Below are 23,492 nucleotides of genomic sequence, written 5' to 3'. Positions count from 1 at the left end.
GCGGGGGTCGAGGAGGGTCGGGTCACTGTCGGCAGGGAGTGCTGGGGACTGCTGTCAGTGTGCAGAGGCCTATTCCCTGACCCTTGGCCGTGTTCGTACAGGAAGTCGCTAGTGTCTTTCACCACTTTCCAGGGAGCTGATTGCAGATGTTGATCCGGTTTTGTGGCTTTTGGTTGCGGACACTGAGGAAGCTGCATCGGTTGAACTTATAACCTTGGGGTTTTGCAGTGAAGGGTTGGCTGAGGGGGGAGAGGCATTGAATTGCTTTATTCCTGTGGCACCTCGTTACTGCGCAGCCTCTGATGATTGAGAAATGCATGTGACTTTCCAACACCACTTCCTAAAATTGTGGAGTTCCCCTGCTCAATTTCTTGAAGTTCAAAGTGACCATCGAACCTTTTCTGTCCCCAGTCTGTTCCATTGAACCAGGGTCAAGTGTGTATAATTGTGTGTTTTGCGGGTGAGGAGAGCAAGGAGCTTGGTGTATTCTGCCTGGAAAGAATGGCAGGCCCCATGGGGGTGGGGGGACTTTCTGTAGTGTTTGGTGGTGCCCCCACCTGCTCTGCCCTGTCCTCTGTGCTGCTGGAATGAGACCAAGTACACTTATGGGGGATTTCCACATTTGCAGGGTCTGAGTCAGTGGAAAGTTTAAGTCCCCTTTGGTATCGCTGACTGCGGACCCTGCTTGCCTGGAGCGGTGTGTTCTGGTCCCTTCAGCTGTGCTCACCCACGGGGTCTGTATCTGTTCTTGAGTGTCGGAAGATTCGGCCCAATAGTCTGGGGTTTATGGCTTTGGTGATCGGAGAAATGAGCCAGCTGTTGCAAGTTGTTTTACAACTTCTCAATCGCCACATCCAGGTTTTTATTTTATTGGAAGATTCTCTTGAATTGACATTGTGCCTTGTCGTGTCTCTCGCGACCCAAAGCACTTCCATTATTTTGGTGAACTAGACTAGCAAAGTGTAACCTCATCAGGTGGCAGTTAACTGATCTTCCAGAGGGCTGGCTACAAGTCTAATATACTTGTTCAGTGTCTGGGCTCTGCCGTTCACGAGTAGACCCAGGGTATGTCTGATTCATGATTCAGTGCCATCATTCCCTATGTAGGTAGGTGGGGCACATCACCGTATTTAGTAAAATCAAAAGGCACTGGGATTTCAGTAAACTGTGAGGCCCATTGCCAGGGAGTAAAGTCCTTTTTTATTTTGAGACTTTTTTTATGATGGCACCATACTGTTGAAGCAAAAGTGCTAGAGTGTAAACGTACACTTGAGCTTAGCTGTACAGCTGGATATGAAGATACAGTCCCAGCCTCAGCAGGAAGTGCTAGGCTCGGGAACGAAACCACCGTGATTAAACCAGGTTCGAGCACAATGATCTCTTTACACTGCGAGTGTAGGAACTGGAACCAGAGTTTTTTAACGGGGCTTCAGCTGGTGAGGATCCATGTGGCGGTTGTATATCCCTGTTCTTGGCAGGGGGTGGGGGGCATTGCTGACCCTGTGAAGGAGCTGCTTGTAATGGCAGGGCAGGAGTGCCTGTCACTGAGAATCACAATCAGAACTGGCGTCACTTTCCCACAGCACTTCCATTGTTCAGTCTCTTTTTTAAAAAATCATTGTTTGGTCCAAAACAAACTGGAAATTCTGAGTGTGCATAAATTTTACATCAGCACCAGGAAATGTGACTCTCTGGCTCGAGTGCAGATCAGGTTCCTGACCCCCACCTTGGTTTGAAACGGAACAGGATGCTGGTTTTACACCCTGTCCAGTATCACTCTCTGTTAACCCCAGTGGAATGTATAATCGGGCAGGGTGGATAATCAGTGTTGCACCCGATCCAGTCAGTTTCCCGATGGGTGAGTTAGATTAAAATTGTCCCTTGTGTATCTCCACTTTCTAAAAGATTCCTTTCTCCCTCCTCGAGGTGCTGCCTGTCAGACGAGACGTTAAAACAGGCGGACAGAGGCCTCAGTTTAAGGTGGATGTACAAATTCCCAGGGCACTGTTGGAAGAAGTGCAGGAGAGTTTCCCCCTGGGTGTCCTGGGGCCAATATTTATCCCTCAACCAACCCCACTAAAGCAGATTAACTGGGCATTGCTGGAGTGATGTTTGATACACTCTGCAGAATTTACAGTGTTAATGATTCACTCCATATTCTCTCTCGAACTGGCCCCTCTGTAACAAGGATTCCTAGATCAGATTAAAATGGGCATAGTCTCGCTGACGACTCAGTCTGTGCTTAAAAAAAACTTTCTATAGGACAAGGTGAGGGAGCAAAGGTGGCTTCTCCTGCACCCAGCTACAGTGTAACCTCAGCCAGCTTGGATTAAAGCAGAGAGTAAGGAGTGCTTAGGAAGGGCCTGTTGCAGCAATATTTGGCTGCTTTGGTATTGGTGTCCCGCAGGTTTTGTCCTGCGGGGTGTCATAGACCTGTTTGGGAGAGAAGACGAAACCAGTGAGAGCAGCAGTCTGCATGAAGTTTGATTAAAGTAGTCAATCCTTAATAACCTTCTGTATCCCTTTTAGAAAGGATACCAATGATGCAGAAGTTGAGGGCAGGAGTTAAGGGTGACGTGTTTCATAACCATCCCCAAAAGATAGGAGATTAAAGGGGTGATCTAATTGAGGTGTTTAAGATAATTGAAGGAGTTGATGGTGGGAGAGTCCAGAGCAAGGGGGCATAACCTTAAAATTAGAGCTAGGCTGTTCAGCGGTGATGTCAGGAAGCACTTTTTGTTGTTAGGTAAGGGTATTAAGGGTTATGGAACCAAGGCGGGTAGATGGAGTTAAGATTCAGACCAGCCGTGATCTAATTGAATGGCAGAACAGGCTCAAGGGGCTGAAGGGCCTCCTCCTGTCCCTAATGCCCTGCACAGAGCCCTCCGCCACTTCACTTAAATGACCATTTTTCACGTGCACCTGAGTGCAAAGTGAGTGTCAGGGTATTCGATCGGAGGTGTGGGGCCCATCACAGCAAAGAGCGATCCTTTCATTGACTGTCCCCACACACGCCTTCTAGCTGGATGGTGATTAGAAACAGTCCTGGTTCCGTTTGTATACCTCACTTGGCTTCAGGGCAGTGACACAAGTTGTCACTTGCTGGCTGAGAACAGTTAATGGATGTGGTCATCTGATTCTGTGTCCTGTTCAGTTATCTCGCTGCTTGTAAGCATCAGTTTGCATTTATATAGCACCTTTTAACGTAGTAAAACGTCCCAAGGCGCTTCACCGGTGTGTAATCAGACACAGATATGACACCGAGCCACATGAGATATTAGGACGGGTGACCAAAAGCTTGGTCAAAGAGGTAGGTTTAAAGGAATATCTTAAAGGAGGAGAGAGATGGAGAGTTTTAGGGAAGGAAGTCCTCAGCTTAGGGCCTAGACAGCTGAAGGCACGGCTGCCAATGGTGGGGCGATGGAAATCGGGGATGTGCAAGAGCCCAGAATTTGAGGAACGCAGAGTTCTCCAAGGGTTAGAGTCGGAGGAGGTTAGAGATAGGGAGGAGCGATTTGAACGCCAACATAAGAATTTTAAAATTGAGGCATTGCTGGACTGGGAGTCAAAGTAGGTCAGCGAGCACGGGTGATGGGTGAATGTATGGGTACTGTTCTCACAGTTTGGCAGTTCAGTTCTTTTGCTAGTGATACTTGTGGGACAAATGTAACCCTTCTGTTTAACTGAAGGTTTGTACTGGTTGTGCAGGCAGTACCATTGCAGTTACTTGGGGTACTGACTACATTGTTCTCTGTGTGCCCGTTGCATTCCTAAGACTAAAACCACATCAGCACAGAAGCTGCCTCATTGAGTGTTCCTGCAACCTAGTCAGTCCTGTGCTGATCCTGGGCAGAGTGCTGAGTATGTCAATGATTTGGATGAGGGGACCAAATGTAATATTTCCAAGTTTGCTGATGACACAAATCTAGGTGGGAATGTGAGTTGTGAGGAGGATGCAAAGAGGCTTCAAGGGGATATTGACAAGCTAAGTGAGTGGGCACGAACATGGCAGATGGAATATAACGAGGAAAAATGTGAAGTTATCCACTTTGGTAGGAAAAACAGAAATGCAGAGTATTTTTTAAAAGATGAGAGATTGGAAAATGTTGATGTTCAAAGGGACCTGGGTGTCATTGTACATGAGTCACTGAAAGCTAACATGCAGGTGCAGCAAGCAATTAGGAAGGCAAATGGTATGTTGGCCTTTATTACAAGAGGATTTGAGTACGGGAGTAAAGATGCCTTACTGCAATTATATAGGGCCTTGGTGAGACTGCGCCTGGAGTATTGTGTACAAGTTTGGTCTACCTAAGAAAAGATATACTTGCCATAGAGGGAGTGCAACGAAGGTTCACCAGACTGATTCCTGGGATGGTGGGATTGTCGTATGAGGAGAGATTGAGTAGACTAGGTCTGTATTCTCTCGAGTTTAGAAGAATGAGAGGTGATCTCATTGAAACATACAAAATTCTTACAGGGCTCGACAGGGTAGATGCAGGGAGGATGTTTCCCCTGGCTGGGGAGTCTAGAACCAGGGGTCACAGTCTCAGAATAAGGGGTAGGTCATTTAGGACTGAGATGAGGAGAAATTTCTTCACTGAGGGTGGTGAATCTTTGGAATTCTCTGCCCCAGAGGGCTGTGGAGGCTCAGTCATTGAGTACATTCAAAACAGAGATCAATAGATTTCTCTTTATTAAAGGCATCAAGGGATATGGGGATAGTGCAGGAAAATGTCATTGAGGTAGATCAGCCATGATCTTGATGAATGGCGGAGCAGGCTCGAGGGGCCGGATGATCTACTCCTGCTCGTATTTCTTATGATCCCAGTTTCATCACAAGTTAAGGTCTTCCCAGTTTAACTGCACTAACTGGTTAAGCCCCGGATACCGTCCCATGCTGGCTGCCTAGCACTTTGCGAGTGCAGTGATGCTCCTGGTATGCCCCTTTTTATAAAAGGAGTGCTACGGTACCAAGCTTGTCGTGTGAACGTGGACTAACATACACATGTATAAACCTTGTTTTGCCATGATCACTCTGGCTTCAGTACAGTAATGATGGCCATGTGGAAATTCTCTACCCTGTCCACTTGTTCAACTCATAATTCTGTCCTTACAGACTTATGCTGTCTGGGGATAGCAATCTGAGCTGTGTAATACTGGGGTACAGTACTGGTGGTCTGTCATTGTATAATGGGTACAGTACTGGTGGGTACAGGTCTGTCACTGGGGTGGGAGCAATCTGAGGGATGAATATTGCACAATATTAGTATTATGAATTTATTTTCTGTTATGGTACCAATACGCCAAATGTGCCCTGTGCCAGCACTGCAGTCAGTGTCAGGATTTAGTACGAGTCACGTGTGGTTCTTGCTCTATGCTAGATCAGCTGGGGCATGTGCTTATTGGTGGAAGAAAGCGATTAATTAGAGGGTGAGGATGGCTCCTGGCTGCTATCTGAACTGCTTGGATTGGGTTCTACTTGGAAACTTGCTCTGGTATCCTGGTTATTGACTTCTATTTACAAAACTGTGGGGCGTGCCCATGGCTGCTTCTATCTGGTAGGTCAGGGTTATGGGAAATGGAAGCCTGCCACAGAGGGGATGGTGGAAAGCTGCAGAGTCAAGTCTCGGCTTGAGTTCATGGTGTCTTAGTGACTGTCCTAATAGAAATGGGATCAATGGTGTCAGCCTTGGCTCAGTGGTAGCACTCACTTGAGTCAAAAGGTTGTGGGTTCGAGCCCCACTTCGGGACTTCAACCCATAATCCAGGCTGACACTTCAGTACTGAGGGAGTGCTGCACTGTCGGAGGTGCCGTCTTTCAGATGAGATGGCAAACCATGCTCTTAGGTGGATTTAAAAGACCCCATGGCCGCTATTGGAAGAAGAGCTGGGGAGTTCTCCTGGTGTCCTGGCCAATATTTATCCCTCAATCAATACCACTAAAAACAGATTAGCTGGGCATTCATCTCCCTACTATGTGCAAATTGGCTGCTGTTTTCCTACATAAGTGACTAACTTCAAAAGTACTTCACTGGCTGTGAAGCTCTTTGGAATGTGCCTGTGAAAGGTGCTATATCAATGCAACGTCTTTTGCTTAAAAGTTTACATTGAGTAGAAGGACATAAGAACATAAGAAATAGGAGCAGGAGTAGGCCAATCGGCCCCTCGAGCCTGCTCCGCCATTCAATAAGATCATGGCTGATCTGATCCGAACCTCAAATCTAAATTCATGTCCAATTTCCTGCCCACTCCCCAGAACCCCTAATTCCCTTTACTTCTAGGAAACTGTCTATTTCTGCTTTGAATTTATTCAATGATGTAGCCTCCACAGCTTCCTGGGGCAGCAAATTCCACAGACTATGCAGGGTGCTGCCTGATGCTCACTGGGTGAGGCCCTAACACGGGAATGGAAGTGAAACTGCTTCAGAAAGATGGGGACAATGGGGTGTGTTCAGACAAGCCTGCATGGTGATGGAGGGGGAGGGAGGGGCGGTGAGTAATTGCTGTCTGAAGTTGGAAGCGATTGTTCCAACGCTGAGGACACTTCTGGTAAACTGGTAACTGCAACTGCTGATCACTAGGGAGCACGGGAAATGATACACTGGGTTTCCCCTGGATAAGAAGCCAGCTGAGGAAGGGGTTTTCCGTACTCGACTGGAAGCCTGTGTCCTGTAGGGAAGGGGGGGAAACTCTGTGGTGGGTGTGTGGTTTCATAGATGATATTTTGCCGGGAGCATATCCGAATACAGACCGAGCCTGGTGCCAGAGTTTCTGAAGGCAAGCTTAGGTACCATTTTAGTTATCTCTTTGGGGCTAGTAGAGTTTTAGTCCTGTCCTACGCCAGTCGGGCTGCCGGGATAGTTACAAGTGGATAAATGGACCCCCACCCCTGTCCAGCAATGTCAGTAACCTCCCATTCTTGAATAGTAACTATGGGATTTGCTGTTACAAATCCTGCTGATTAGAGTGCCTCTCTGCACATTCCAGAGGCTATATTTATTACTGTATATGACTGTTTGTATTAGCTTCAGTAAACTGCTGTGCTTTGCCAAGCTTGCTTTATGTTTCTAGCCCAGTGAGCACTTACCCAAAGCCCTAATATTTAGATCCCAGCCAGGACAAGTGGTCACCGAGTAACATCCAGCAATTACTCCTGAATAGCACAGGCATTCAGCTGTCGAGAGCTGCTCCAAGCAACTGGACAGCTTCATAAACTTTGCATTCCATTTGAATAAATCAGCTCTGTCGCCTCTGCAGAGAATGATCCTGTAAACTCGCTGGGAACTGGAAAGTACATCCCTCGCATTCCCTTGGCAACTGCAAGCTCTGAACGTGCTGAGGGTGCCCAGGTAACACTCTGCTTCTGTCTCTCCTGCTTTCAGGTGGGAAGGATCTGTCCTCACTTCCTCCCTCAAGGATGATTTGCAGACCGGGAATGCGCCACAAATTTAAAATTCTCATCCTCTCATTCAAATCCCTCCATGGTCTTGCCTCTCCGTGTCTCTGTAACCTCTTCCAGCCCGACAACCCTCCAAGATCTCCGCGCTCCTCCAATTCTGGCCTCTTGCACATCCCCAATTTTCATCACTCCGCCATTGGCGGCCGTACCTTCAGCTGCCTCGGCCCTAAGCTCTGGCTCGATCTCTCTCCTTTTTAAGATGCTCCATAAAACCTACCTCTTTGACCAAGCTTTTGGTCACCTGTCCTAATATCTCCATATGAGGCTGTGTCAAATTTTGTCTGATAAGCGCCTTGGGATGTTTTTACTACGTTAAAGGCATTATATAAATGCAAGTTGTTCTGGTTGTGACTCAGTCACCATTCTGCAGCACTCACTACCTCTAGTTTGCGTTAGGAGTCTCATTCAATACATTGGTGCCATGAAGCTCATCTGCCTGATGCTGGGAGATTTTTTTTGTTTCATGGGTGTATGAATTGTATTTTATGAAGCCATGTTACAGCTTATTGCATGGTGTTTGCATTCTTGACATGACTGTGCTGGGGAGCAGTGAGTGTCGAGTGGTTGAGGCACCTTTGCTTTTGGTTTCTGTCACCTGCCCTCTGGATAGTGCTGAGGGCTCGTCTTTTTTTTTCCATTTTCTTAGTTTCTTCCCCCCCCGGCCCCCTGACTGTACACTGCTTTAAGCCTGTTTGGACCCTGCTGCCTACAAGTTCTGTAGCCAACTTTCCATTTAAGTTTTGTAAAGATTCCTTTTATCAAAATGTCTGGCTGACACAGTGGTGTCATTCAATTACCTACAGCAAACAGAACTTGTGACTGAAACTACAGTAAAGTCTCCCGATTAAAAGCAAGATTATTTCACCAGCAAAATGCAGTGATTGCTGGACAGTTACATCATACAAATTATGTGCATAAAATCAATCCCTCACTTGAGCAGCGCTGATTGATGGGGAATTACCCAGTTCTCTCCATTCCTACCGGAATAATGGCGTCACTATTTCCAGCCTTTCATCCAGTGGCTGACTATTTTCTGACTTTAAACTGCGTCAATGTTGCAAGTTCCCACTTCCCGCTGTAACTGCCAATCCCTGTGGGAATTCTGGCCCTCGCCAGCCCCACTTAGACTCCAGTTATTTCCTGGAAGATCTACTCATAGAGGCAGAGGGCCTGGCCGAGGTACTAAATGAGTAGTTTGCATCCGTCTGTACCAAGGAAGAAGATGCTGCCAGAGTCTCAGTGAAGGAAGATGTAGTTGAGATACTGGATGGGCTAAAAATTGATAGAGGAGGTACTAGAAAGACTGGTTGCACTTAAAGTAGATAAGTCACCCGGTCCGGATGGGATGCATCCTAGGTTGCTGAGGGAAGTAAGGGTGGAAATTGCAGAGGTACTGGCCATAATCTTCCAAGCCCCCGTAGATATGGGGGTGGTGCCAGAGGACTGGAGAATTGCAAATGTTACACCCTTGTTCAAAAAAGGGTGTAAGGATAAACCCAGCAACTACAGGTCAGTCAGCTTAACCTTGGTGGTGGGGAGACTTTAGAAACTATAATCCGGGACAGCATTAGCAGTCACTTGGACAAGTGTGGATTGGTTAGGGAAAGCCAGCATGGATTTGTTAAAGGCAGATCGTGTTTAACTAACCTGATAGTATTTTGATGAGGTAACAGAGGGTAGATGAGGGCGATGTGGTGTATACGGACTTTCAAAAGGCATGTGATAGTGCCGCATAGTAAGCTTGTCATCAAGATTGAAGCCCGTGGAATAAAAGGGACAGTAGCAGCATGGATACAGAATTGGCTAAGTAACAGGAAACGGAGTAGTGGTGAATGGTTGGTTGTTTTTCGGACTGGAGGGAGGTGTACAGTGGTGTTCCCCAGGGGTCGGTACTAGGACTGTCGCTTTTTTTGATTATATATTAATGACTTGGACTTGGGTGTACAGGGCACAATTTCCAAATTTGCAGATGACAAACTTGGAAGAGTAGTAAACAGTGAGGAGGATAGTGATAGACTTCAAGAGGATATAGACAGGCTGGTGACATGAAATTTAACACAGAAAATGCAAAGTGATACATTTCAATAGGAAGAATGAGGAGAGGCAATATAAACTAGAGTGCGCAACTCTAAAAGGGGAACAGGAACAGAGATCTGGGGGTATATGTACACAAATCATTGGAGGTGGCAGAGCAACTTGAGAAAGTGGTTAAAAAAGCACACTGGATCCTGGGCTTTATAAATAGAGGCATAGAGTACAAAAGCAAGGAAGTCATGATGAACCTTTATAAAACACTGGTTCGGCCACAGCTGGAGTATTGTGTCCAGTTCTGGGCACCGCACTTTAGGAAAGATGTGAAGGCCTTAGAGAGGGTGCAGAACAGATTTACTAGAATTTCCAGGAATGAGGGACTTTTACGTGGATAGACAGGAGAAGCTGGGAATGTTCTCCTTGGAACAGAGACGGTTGAGGAGATATGATAGAGGTATTCAAAATCATGAAGGGTCTAGACAGAGTAGATAGAGAGAAACTGTTCCCATTGGCGGAAGGGTCAAGAACCAGAGAATGTACATTTAAGGTGATTGGTTCTTTTGCCAAAGGTGACATGAGGAAAAACTTTTACACAGCGAGTGGTTAGGATCTGGAATGCACTGCCTGAAGGGGTGGTGGAGGCAGATTCAATCATGGCTTTCAAAAGGGAATTGGATAAGTACTTGAAAGGAAAAAATTTGCATGGCTACAGGGATCGGGCGGGGGAGTGGGACTAGCTGGATTGCTCTTGCATAGAGCTGGCACGGACTCGATGGGCTGAATGGCCTCCTTCCACGGTGTAACCTTTCTAGGATTCAAAACTGGGGCCCATCTCTTACCAGGAACCTTTTTCATCTTGAGTTAATATTCTCGCTCTAACTTTAGGAAGCTTGCTTCAAGCTGAACACGAGCTCCTGGAACTAGCTGTGGAGGAGTACAATCAGATGATCTATAACTTGTATATCTTAAACATCTATGGGCAGTTTCTCCTGATTTGTAGGGTCTGATCACTCTCTCCTGTGTTTATGGCTCTTCCTAGTTAAAGGGAGGAAAAGAAAGACTTGCATTTATACAATGCCTTTCGCTACCTCAGAGCATCCCAAAGTGGTTTACAGCCAATAAAATACTTTCGAAGTGTAATCACTGTTGTAAAATGTGGCAGCCAATTTGTGCACAGCAAGATCCCACAAACAGCACTTAGCTGACCAGATAAGCTGTTTTAGTGATGTTGGTTGAGGGATAAATATTGACCTGGACACTGGGGAGAACTCCCCCTCTTTGGAACGGCACCATGGGATCTTTTACGTCCATCTGAGGGGGCAGATGGGGGCCTCCGTTTAACACCTCATCGGAAAGGTGGCACCTCCGACAGTGCAGCACTCCCTCAGTACCGCACTGGGAGCGTCAGCCTGGATTATGAAACCCAGGACCCTCTAACTGAGGCGAGAGTGTGCTACCCACTGAACCACTGGTGTGGCTGGGGCAGGGCAGTATAGGGACAGTCAGTGCCCCAGATAGGTACTGAGCTGTTTTTGCTCTGAACTGTCAGCCTTGTGACTGACTCTGTAACACTGTTCTGTGCAGAGTCCAGTACATTGTTAGTCTCTATAGTTCAAAGTACTGCATGACTGAGCTGTGTGAATGTATTGTGCATCAGCACAAAGCAGCAGAGGATTTCCACGTTTGTCGCCCAAATCCCTGGTTTAGTCAGCGCCGATGACACCAGACTGCTCACTGCTGCTGGGTACCCCTCACACTGAGGGGGGTACATGGTCCGTGCTGACAGTGGGAGCCAGATATTCTTCAGAATTTAATACTAGAGTGTCTATAGAATGAGGTTTGAGAAGCATCCCCTGCTCAAACCAGGGCTTAACAAGTTTATCAGAGTGAGTGAGTGACTGAGCCACACAGAGCAGGATCTGGTTCGATTCCCTGGTCTGTGCTGGGGTGTCAATAGGGGCTATAATTGACCATAGTGCCCCTGGATTTTTTGGGGGGGGCGAGGGAAGAAAAAAGTCCAGTGATTTCTGGGAGGTCCGTGTGTGTGGGGTTGAGGGCAGGCCCAGGCTCGGCTGCGTCTGAAGCCCTGCTAATGCCTGCTTGCTTTCTTGGGTCACGTTAGCACCTGTGGAACGGTGTCCACGGTATGGGGAGGGTACGATCGCTGACTGGAACCGTGCCTAAGGTGTGACCAGTGACCCACAACCTCTACCACCTAGAAGGACAAGGGCAACAGGTCATGGGAACACCATCACCTGCACGTTCCCCTCCAAGTCACACACCATCCCGACTTGGTCGTGTATCGGCTGTTTGTCATCGCTGGGTCAAAATCCTGGAACTCCTGACTTAACAGCACTGAGGGAGCATCTTCACCACACAGACTGCAGCGGTTCAAGAAGGCAGCTCACCACCACCTTCTCTAGGGCAACTAGGGATGGGCAATAAATGTCAGGCCTAGTCAGCGACGCCCATATCCCAAGAATGAATTTGGGGAAAAAAAGTGACTCATCTCTAGCTGTGTCCAGTCATCACAGATCAACAAAGCAGAACAAAAGCTGAGTTCCTTGACCAAATTAGGACAGGTCTGAGCTGCTCCTGCTGAAGGTGTGTAATGTCCTGATTGGGCAATACTTTGAATACTCTCGTCACTGAGGCACAAGGGTAGGGCCACCAGGCTGGTGTGTAGTGTCAGAGGAGTGAGCTCTGAGGCAAGGTTAGCAAAACCTTCTGTCTTCACCCTTTTCAAGGGTGTGATGGAGAGAGGACCTTGTACTGAGATACGAGAGACTAAAGTGAATAGAAAACGTTAATCGTGATGTGGGGACACAGGCGGACAGCTGCTTCAAGAAGCAGTTAACGCACAGCTTAATCCCAGGACCTGAGCTTTTGAGGAGGCTGTGATGGAGCGACTGGGTTTCTCTGCCAGGATGATTGGAATGGCCTTCCCTGTTTGTACTGATCTGTATAGGTCAGTACATTCTTTCTAAATGGTTCTGTATTGCAGCGTTTCCTGTGCTGCCCCCACCCCACCCAGTTATAGGCTTCAAATCCGCACTAATGAACGTTGAGCTTACTTTCACCTCCGATACAATTAGGGGTCATAAATAGAAGATAGTCACTAATAAATCCAATAAGGATTTCAGGAGAGACTTCTTTACCCAGGCAGTGGTCAGTCAGAATGTAGTGGTTGAGGCGGATAGAATAGATGCATTTAAAGGGAAGCTAGATAAACACGAGGGAGAAAGGAATAGAAGGATATGCTGATAGGGTGAGATGAAGTAAGGTGAGAGGAGGCTCGTGTGGAGCATAAACACCAGCATGGACCAGTTGGTCTGTAAATTCTGTTCTTCTTCTTGCAGCTTGCCTTCAGAAGTGGGTGGGTGGGGTGGGGGGGGCGGAGTACAATCGAATGACCTATAACTTGTATATTTTAAATGCCGTTAGCAAAATCTTGAGCAGCTTTTCTGATTTTTAGGGTCTGTTCTGTTTATAGCTCTTCCTAGTTAAAGGGAGGAAAAGAAAGAGAAACTTGCATTTATATAGCACCTTTCACCACCTCCGGGCGTCCCAAAGCGCTTTACAGCCAATGAGGTACTTTTGAAGTGTAGTCACTGTTGTAATGTAGGAAACGTGGCAGCCAATTTGTGCATGGCAAGATCCCACAAACAGCAATATGATAATGACCAGATCATCTGTTTGTGATGTTGGTTGAGGGATAAATATTGGCCAGGAGTCAACACCCCTGCTCTTTGAAATATTACCTTGGGATCTTTTACATCCTCCTGAAAGGGCAGACGGGGCCTCAGTTTAACTTCTCACCCTAAAGACAGCACCTCCAACAGTGCAGCGCTCCCTCGGTACTGCACTGGGCGTGTCAGCCTGAATATTGTACTCCAGTCTCTGGAGTGGGGCTCGAACCCACAACCTTCTGACTCGGGCAAGATTGCTACCAACTGAGCCATGGCTGACACCGTTGGGGAGTGTAACGGGACAGTCTGTGCCCCAGATAAATACTGAGCTGTTTTTTTGCACCTCGGTGAGCTGTCAGTCTTGTGACTGTTACTGACCTTGTAACACTGTTCTGTACATTTAGTCTCTATAGTTCAAAGTACTGCATGACTGAGCTGTGTGAATGTATTGTGCATCTGTACAAAGCAGCAGAGGATTTCCACGTTTGTCGCCCAAATCCCTGGTTTAGTCAGCACCGATGACACCAGACTGCTCACTGCTGCTGGGTACCCCTCACACTGAGGGGGGTACGTGGTCCGTGCTGACAGTGGGAGCCAGATATTCTTCAGAGCTTATTACTCGAGTGTCTATAGAATGAGGTTTGAGAAGCTTTCCCTGCTCAAACCAGGGCTCAATGAGTTTATCAGTGAGTGACTGAACCGCAGCACTCTGGGAGCACTTTCACCACACAGACTGCAGTGGTTCAAGGAGGAGGCTCACCATCACCACCTCAAGGGACAATTAGGGATGGGCAATTAATGCCGGCCTTACCAGCAACGCCTGCATCCTGAGAATGAATTGTATGTCATTCTACCTGGAGCCTGCCTCTGAGCCTGCTGTATCCCATAGTGGAGTCTCCACTTCACTCCTCTGTGCAAAGAAATGTCTGGGTTTCAGTAAATAGACATGTAGCTGATAAAGCAAATAGCTCCCTGTGCCTGGACTTCAGGCCTTCTCATCCTGTGAAATTTGCGTACTCCGTGAGTATTCGGGTGCTGAGGTTAATGCTGAAAAGGGGTCTGAATCGTTGGTCAGTAATGAGCATCACGTCTAGTAAAGGCTCAGCAGCTGTAGGTGCAGGTTTACAGGGGGGAGTGATGCCAGAACTTGCTGCTGTTTTTCTACTTGTGCTGCTGCGTGACCACAAATCTCCAGGGACCAGACTTGGGGCCACTGGAATTCGTGTTCCCACAGTGAATCCAAAGCATCTAAACAGATGTCACTGCAGCAGGTGACTTGGGAGAGCAAATCGCCTCAAATAAACAGGGCACCGTGGATTTTATACGGGAGATGTGCTGAAACAGTCATTTGGCATCGCGAGATATCCAAACTGGTTCGTATCTGAAGAGAGCCATGCAGAAATCCAATGTGAGGGGTTGAGGAGGAGGGAGAGAGGTGAGAGATCGTGATTACACTAACCTTTGGGGTATAACAGATCTTTAAGATTAGGAAAAGGTTTGATAGAGTAGACATAGAGAAGATGTTTCCACTTGTGGGGAGAACGAGGGGCCATAAATATAAGATAGTCACTAATAAATCCAATAGGGAATTCAGGAGAAACTTCTTTACCCAGAGAGTGGTGAGAATGTGGAACTTGCTATCGCAAGGAGAGTAGTTGAGGCGAATAGTATAGATGCATTTAAGGGGAAGCTCGATAAACACGAGGGAGAAAGGAATAGAAGGATAGGGTGATAGGGTGAGATGAAGTAGGGAGGGAGGAGGCTCGTGTGGAGCATGGATCCATTGGGCCGAATGGCCTGTTTCTGCACTGCACATTCTATATAATGTGAAAAGAAAAGGCAGACTTGCACTTCTATAGTGCCTTTCACAACCTCAGGATGTTCCAAAGCACTTTACAGCCAATGAAGTACTTTGTGATTTAGGAAACGTGGCAGCCAATTTGCACACAGCAAGATCCCACAAACAGCAATGTGATAATAACCAGATCATCGTCTGTTTTAGTGATGTTGCTTGAGGGACAAGTGGCAGCTCTTTCTCCTTTCCCCCCACCCAGTCTAAGGTTTACTCCCCCTTTGATGCTCTGAAGTTTGGACCTTGCTATTCCTGGTTAACTGCTCCCTTGGGGTGGGGAGCTTTGTGCCAGTACTTACTGCACTGCTCAGTGCGGTTGTACCTTTCCAGCAAAGGGATAGTATGGCTAGCGACGAGTGGGAGTCTGAGTGCCCGCAGTAACCCACGTGTACGTTTATTTCAGGTTATGACTTTGCCGCAGTCCTGGAATGGTTCGCGGAGCGAGTCGATCGCATCATCTTGCTGTTTGACGCCCACAAGCTGGATATTTCCGACGAGTTCTCTGAGGTCATCAAAGCCATGAAGAACCACGAGGACAAGATTCGGGTGGTCCTGAACAAGGCCGACCAGATCCACACGCAGCAGCTGATGAGGGTCTACGGGGCCCTCATGTGGTCGCTGGGGAAGATCATTAATACCCCCGAGGTGATTCGGGTTTACATTGGCTCCTTCTGGTCCCAGCCACTCCTCATCGCGGAGAACCGAAAGCTCTTTGAGGCAGAGGAGCAGGACTTGTTCAAAGACATCCAGAGCCTTCCGAGGAACGCAGCCCTGCGGAAACTAAACGACCTGATCAAGCGAGCCCGGCTGGCCAAGGTAGGGGTGGGGATGGATCTGAGGGCTGATCTGGCTTTGTGGCCTGACTATTTCCTACAGCAGTTGAATCACCAGTTATTGCTCAGTGCCTTCTCAAATTGTCCACTTTTTACAAGAAATGTCCCAACACGCTTCCTGAAATACAACGCACCCTGAAACTTGCGACGTTCGAATTCCGCTTGTGGTCAGGAGGCCTCTTAACTTCTCGTAATTTCTAGATTACAGCGGTGGTTTTTCAGTTCCCTCTCTGGCACCTCACCCAGGCGCTCATTCTCACGAGTCAAGATACTTGGCTGGGGGGTGGTGGCATCGCACCCAAGGCCAAATCCTGTTCTCACTACACTATAAGACTTGCATTTCACAAACTCAGGACGTCCCAAAGCGCTTTACAGCCAGTGAAGTACTTTTTTGAAGTGTGGTCACTGTTGTAACGTAGGAAACGCAGCAGCCAATTTGCGCACAGCAAGATCCCACAAAAATGTGATAATGACCAGAACATTTTTTTTAAACTGATGTTGGTTGAGGGATTAATATTGGCCAGGACACCAGGGAGAATTTCCCTTTTACGTCCAGCTGAGGGGGCAGACTTGGCCTCTGTTTAGCATCTCATCCGAAAGACGGCCCTTCCGACAGTGCCGCACTTGCTCAGTGCTGGCACTGGGAGTGTCGGCCTAGATTGTGGGCTCAAGTCTCTGGAGTGGGACTCGAACCCACGACCTTCTGAGGCGCGAGTGCTACCCACTGAGCCACGGCTCAAACTGAGATGCGCTTCTATAACCAGGATATTGGGAGAGGGCGAGAATGCGGGGGCTGCATTGTCACACTGCCTGGGCCCGTGTATGTAGTATCTCAGCTTTAAAAAGTCCAAATTGCGCCCGATTTTGGCTCCACCGAGAATACTGAAGAGGCTGCTGCAGCCGGACTCTGTAGCTGATTTCTCCCCAGGCCAGCGATGGATGGGATCGTCTATACTGACACGGACTAGCTGGAACATGGTGGGGCAGCGAGGGACATTGTATGGGCAGCTAACTGCTGCACTGGCCTGGGTTAAACCAGAGGTAGAAGGCAGTGTTCAACCTGGTTTGCGATGCCTTAAATTTGATGATTGAGTGACCCTGAGCGTATCGCGAAAGGTTAACCTCGAACTGTTACTGACTTGAGAGTGCCCCCTGAGCTCCTGTGTTCAGTGTGGTGCAGTTGGAGAAGGTGATGGCATCTTTTGCACAGCTGTTGGTCACTAACATCTGGAAATGGAATCAATAGGTGAGCAACTTGGCCAGATGTGTGGAAGATTAGAGGGAGCGTTCAGCCTCGGTACCCAGTCCTGAGGTTAATAACCTGATCGCTTTGGTGAGCATGTTCCGCCCCAGTAACTAGTCCTGAAGTTAATAACTTGATTTCAGCAGGTAGTACTCCTGAAGCTGTGTATGTGACAGACTAACACATACTGAATGGAAGTGTTCTGTTTCTGTCCTGAGAAAACAGTATAATAATTCAGCAAAGGAACATGACAGACCACTGTGTGTGTAGGAGTGTGCTCGTTCCACCCCACAGTGTGCTGAATCTACAGAGGCAAGAGGCTGATTGCTGATCAGGACTGGAAAAACTTTGGCTTTTCACCTTCCAGGCAGGAGACACCGAGGCGGGGGGAGCGTTCTATACTTGGTAACAGAGAGAGAATTGGTAAATCTCAGTGCTCAGACTAGACTCTTGACTGTAGGACAAGGGGCACAGGATCAGAATGGAGTTTAGACGAGAGGTGATCTCATTGAAAGATATAAAATTCTTAGTGGGCTTGACGGGGTTGATGCTGAGAGGTTGTTTCCCATAGCTGGAGAGTCTAGAACTAAGGGGCACAGTGTCAGGATGAAGGGTCGACCATTTAGGACTGAGATGAGGAGGAATTTCTTCTGAGGGTTGTGAATCTTTGGAATTCTCTACCCCAGAGGGCTGTGGATGCTGAGTCGTTCGGTATATTGAAGACCGAGCTGGATAGATTTTTAGACTCTAGGGGAATCAAGGGATATGGGGATCAGGCGGGAAAGTGGAGTTGAGGTTGAAGATCAGCCATGATCCGATTGAATGGCGGAACAGGCTTGAGGGGCCGTATGGCCGACTCCTGCTCCTATTACTTAAATTGCCCTTTTAAGAACACAAGATTAACTCGAGTGAGCAGTAGAGTCGCTTGGAGTCGCTTGACAGTTGGGGACTGTTGTTTCGGGAGGGCTGAGTTTAAATGTGTTCTTGTCCCATTTCTATCTCGTGGCCTTGTGATTTGTGGAGCTACTTTTTGGAGGGCAGAGTTTGAGAGGACTGAGCATTCCCAACCACTTCTATCTGCTGTATATGGTGTAGCCTTGGCCCCAAGTGTGGGAACAGTTCTATCCTTGGCTTTTCCTGCAGTTGACGAATGTATCACCCATGGGAAAAGCTATGCAACAGAAACCAGATATCATGCAGTCAGTCCATCGTGATGACATGCTGGATTTCCCTGCTCGAAAAGGTCCTTCACTTAACCTGTACCCTGGGTTGAACCGGGGTCGAACTGCCCCTCCGTATCCTAACTCGCACCAAGTCCCGTTCGCCCATCACCCCCTGTGCTCGCTGACCTACATTGGCTCCCAGTCTGGCAATACCTCAGCTCTTTAAAAAATTATCTTTTTTTCAAAACCCTCGCCCCTCCCTATCTCTGTTTCCTCCTCCAGTCCGACAACCTCCCCCCTCATACTGTCCCATCAAACACTCCTCCCAGGGCAGGTACAGCACGGGTTAGATACAGAATAAAGCTCCCTCTGTAGCCCAGCCTATGAAGTGCATCCCCTCATTCCACCAGTCTGACTCTTCCAACCATTCTATGACCGGTCTGTGATGCCCAATTTACTCCTGAATTAGAGATGAGTTTTGTGCTCTAATGTGTTTTGTCCGCCTGGATTTCACCCCATGGGTATTTAGCTGCTTTGACCTTGGTGTTTAAATGAGAGGTTGTGACGTGCCCGTGGATCGAGATTGTTGTTTCCCAGGCCCCACAGTTACTGTACAGGCTGACCATTAGTTGTGTTATCTTGTTCCTCAGGTACATGCGTACATCATCTCTGCTCTGAAGAAGGAGATGCCGTCTGTGTTTGGCAAGGAGAATAAAAAGAAGGAACTGATCAACAGTCTGGCAGAGATTTACCAGAAACTCGAACGAGAGTACCAGATCTCACCAGGAGACTTCCCCAACCTGAAAAAGATGCAGGTGGGTCACAGGCTGAGGTTTCCCCCTCCCCCTCCCCCTGCTTCCTCTCCTGGAGGCACTGCCTCTCCAAGTATACATTTCACCTGTACTTTCCCAGCTAGCACTGCACGATCGGGCTAGACCATCTCGGATGGATATCGGGAAGGGTAGTGGAAATTTGGAACTTTCTCTCTCCCCTGATCGAATAGCAGAGCGGGCCCGAGGGGCTGAATGGCCGCCCCCCCCGTTCCTGCGCGGGGGGGCTGAATTGGCCCCCCCCCCCCCACCGTTCCTGCGCGGGACTGGAAAACCTGTGCGTCCCTTCTCTCCAGAGAAGCTGGTGCCCGATCACCTTGTGCTTTGTGGTCAGCGCAAACATCTGTCCAGCCAGGCCCAAGGGTTTGGGTTGTAACTCTACGAGGGATGTGTGACACGGTCTCGCTGCAGTTCACACGGGCACTGCAAAAACCAGCGAGGTCTGTATCGCTGCAAAACACTGGCAGCAGCCACGTTACCCACCTAACCACAGAGAGCAATTCCTGTGTCGCCTTCCTTCCGATTTCCCTCTGTGGTTCTTGGAATATATAAATGGCCCTCTTCCCAGTGATGTGTGCACAGCTCACCCTTTCTGGACAACATTGGTGATTAAAGACCTGCAGGCAATTTTTCTTTGGGGGGAGAAACCAAAGACATGAATTTTTCTTGGGGTGGGGGGGGGGGGGGGAAGGGGAAGGGAGAGAGGAGAAAATTGGGTTTCAGCTATGTGGACAGACTAGAGACTGGGATCGTTCTCCTTTAGAGCAGGTTAAGGGGAAACTTATTTACTAAAATTATGAAGGGTTTTGATAGAGTAAATAAGGAGAAACTGTTTCCAGTGGGAGGAGGGTCAGTAACCAGATCTGGAACGCGCTGCCTGAAAGGGCGGTGGAAGCAGATTCAATAATAACTTTCAAATGCAAATTGGATAAATACTTGAAAAGGAAATTTTGCAGGGCTATTAGGGAAAAAGCAGGGGAGTGGCACTAATTGGCTAGCTCTTCAAAGAGCTGGCACAGGCACGATGGGCCGAATGGCCGCCTCCTATGCCATGTGATTCTGATTCCTGGCTACAGCCTAGGATCTGTTCTGGGGGGTTTTTTTTAGCATTTCTGCAGCACTTGTGGTTTAGTATAATTGAGGCAAATTAGAAAGCGTCTTAATGCCAGAAATAAAGTTCTATTTTTAATTGTGCTTCGGTTCAACAGTCTCGTGGGAGCAACTGCTCTTTCCTGCTCATTGCTTCGAGCTGCAGTTTGATTAACTTTTTCGTGTCTGTGTCCCTCCACTTACAAAGAGATGTTTGAATTTTGAGGGCTGTGTGTGAAGAGCCGTTTCACCTTGAATGTTCCCCCCCGTCTCCTTTTCCTCAGGAGCACTTGCTGACGATGGACTTCACCAAGTTCCAGGGTCTGAAGCCCAAGCTGCTGGACACGGTGGACGACATGCTGGCGAATGACATTGCGCGGCTGATGACCATGGTGAGGCAGGAGGAGGCCCTGATGCCCAAGCAGATTGTCCACGGCGGGGCCTTCGAGGGCACCATGAACGGGCCGTTCGGGGCCGGCTACGGCGAGGGTGCGGGCGAGGGCATCGACGAGATCGAGTGGGTGGTGGCCAAGGACAAGCCCATGTACGACGAGATTTTCTACACCCTGTCGCCGGTCAACGGCAAGGTGACGGGGGCCAGTGCCAAGAAGGAAATGGTGAAGTCCAAACTCCCGAACACGGTGCTGGGCAAAATCTGGAAGCTGGCTGATGTGGACAAGGATGGCATGCTGGACGACGAGGAGTTTGCCCTCGCCAACCACTTGATCAAAGTCAAACTGGAGGGCCACGAGCTGCCAAATGAACTGCCCGATCACCTGATCCCGCCCTCCAAACGGAGACACGAGTGACCCCGGCCTGGGGTGGGGGTTTAATCAAAGCGGCCGGGACCCTCCTCTTCCTCCTCCTCCTCGACCGACTGAATGCCTCGCTCTCTTTGATTTCATACTCGTCGAACTCTTTATATATTAAAAAAATGCACACGGCATGTTTCAGCTCCACACTTGAGTGCGGCTGGAGCCTAAGATCAGCGCCCCAGCCGTTTGCGGGTGTGAGCTTGTCCGGTGGGTGGCCTCCTGTGCGCGCAGTGGCCCAGTGCTGGGAATTAAGGAGACTCTGTTTTGGCTTGGAGCTGGACATGGTGTTTGAAAATCTCCCCGAGTTTCAATTCTGTATATTCCCAATGGCAGAACTAAATGTAGCCCTCACAATGCACCTCACTAAAAAAAACACATACACATAACATGCACACGCATACACATAACATGCACACACATACATACATACACACACATACACACACATACACATCATCCAAACGTCACACTCTTAATCCTCATCGGCTCAGGAGATCTCACTGGACAAAAGGCACCTTGTCACACCCCTTTACACTGCACCCCCAATGTCCTTTTCATGGAACCTCATCCCGATGCTGCTTTATGAAGTGGGGGAGTTGGCGGGGGGGGGGGTCCCTTGGAGTGTTTTTAAAATTGGTGAACGTGTGGGAGCTTTTAGATTCAGAATGGGGGGGTGGGTGGGAGGGACATGTAACACATTGACTTGAGCTACTTTGGATGGATGACTAAATGTATCCCTTGGAGGAGGAGGGGGGAGGGCGGGTTTTTAATTCCTGCCCCAGCCTGGCTTGATTCCAGGGAGCGTGGTGTTTGGCCATCGTGACGACGGCGCCGCTGTTTTTTTTTTTTTCTGTTCACTTGCTCAAGTGTGGAGCTGGCCTGCGGCCTTACTGCGAGCGTATCAAATCAAAGATAGCATCGCGGGGTGGGAGAGAGATGCTGTAAACTTTGTGTGGAAAGTGTACAGTTAACTCCAAACGTTCCAAAGGGATTGGCGTAAATCCAAATTGGGGAGAAAGCTGCCTTAAACCGACTGGGTGTGTTTTAATGTGACTGAACCGTGCAATGCTGATCAGCAGGTGGGCAGCTGGTCCTGTGCGTACGCTCGTGCCTTTCTGGCGCACGTGTTTTAAACTTTGGCCAGATTTCCTGTTCGTGGGGCCGCACCCAACTATACCAGGTCTCCCCCCTCCCCTCGGTGTGCAGTCGCATCTGCCGCTGGGAGGGTAGGGGGAGGACCACAGCAGCCAAGTGTCGTTCAGAAAGATGCCCGCAGGACACCAGCTGGAGAAAGTGGGGGGGGGGGGGGGCTGTTTCTCTACCCATCCTCTCTTGTCGCTGCCCTTAATTTCAGTCGTCCTCCTCGTGACGGCCGCGCCCTCCTCCATCAGCTTGGGCCGTTGCGAAGAGACTGAAGTGCTGCTTAGTGATGGTTGACTGCATTCTCCTGCTGTGTCCTGTAGCCCCGAGTATTTGTCTCCACGGTTAATACCCTGATTACAGGGCCCCTGCGTTCACTGTCTTTTTTTTTTTCCCCCCCCCCCCCCCCTCCCCTGTGGTGCTTCGATCCTTTGCAGTGTGACTGATTGGCTTTAAGATCCTGCATGTTAGGTTAATGTATGTGCAGGTTGAGCTATCCACACCGAATGTGTGTTTGGCCCAAGGGTTGTGACTGGTGAATTACTGTCCTCTGGTATGGGCCGATTGGTCACCCCTGTCGTTTACTGCATTGTCTGTAATTGGCACACAGCAGCTGTACTGTCTCCCACACATCCCAGAGAATTGTTGGATCTATCTGTGTATAAATAAAGATTCCAGTTTGAAATCCACCTCACTGACTCCAGCTATCCTGTCGCTAACCGGTTTCTGACTGAGTCCAGAGGAGCTGTGTCGATGCAGAATGGAACCTGCTGCCCACTCGGTGCTGCTGATTGTAGCGTTTGGAACCTCAAACTGAGACCGTCCTCAGTGGCACTGGCGCGGGCTCTCCGCTGTTTTGGGGGGGGCACTGGGGCGGGCTCTGTGCCATCGTTTTGGGGGGGCACTGGGGCGGGCTCTGTGCCACCCATAGAATGATGGAGGCAGGTTATTGTTCTTGGGTGGAGGGGGTGTGGAGAGGGCAAGTGTAGCACCTAAGCTGACCCTGCACAGACCAGTGACTGAACCCTGAGGGAATGTGGAGGGAGAATTTGCTACTGAAAGGGGGTCCGGGCAAGGAGAGGAAGTCTGTGGTGGAATAGTTTGAACAAACCCGCCGATTCTGGGTGAGGTCCTGTGTCCGGTTCTCGCTCTGGACTTCCCTGGTTTTCAGTCCCCGATCGTGGCCGCGTCCACTGCTCTGTCAGGGTAACCGGAGGTCTCACTGACCCCTGGGTTAGAGAGGGGGGAGAATCAGCCAGGGTTCCTGCTCCTGATCACTGCCCACTGACCCCTGGGTTAGAGAGAGGGGAGAATCAGCCAGGGTTCCTGCTCCTGATCAGTGACCCCT

General features: G+C 48.9%; 1 protein-coding gene across 1 annotated transcript in view; it reads left to right on the top strand.

The window, feature by feature from the left end:
- LOC137306427 (EH domain-containing protein 1) overlaps nt 1-21,630 on the top strand; it is a 32,461-nt gene extending 10,831 nt beyond the window's left edge. Inside the window, exons 3-5 of the mRNA XM_067975615.1 lie at nt 15,435-15,847; nt 18,921-19,085; nt 20,474-21,630. Coding sequence (XP_067831716.1) covers nt 15,435-15,847; nt 18,921-19,085; nt 20,474-20,998 — 1,103 coding nt within the window. The 3' untranslated portion in view covers nt 20,999-21,630. The remainder of the gene's footprint in view (nt 1-15,434; nt 15,848-18,920; nt 19,086-20,473) is intronic.
- Nucleotides 21,631-23,492: the final 1,862 nt, after the last annotated feature.

This window comes from Heptranchias perlo, chromosome 43, assembly GCF_035084215.1.
Source record: "Heptranchias perlo isolate sHepPer1 chromosome 43, sHepPer1.hap1, whole genome shotgun sequence".
Lineage (NCBI taxonomy): Eukaryota > Metazoa > Chordata > Chondrichthyes > Hexanchiformes > Hexanchidae > Heptranchias > Heptranchias perlo.
This window is presented reverse-complemented; position numbering and strand designations above follow the sequence as displayed.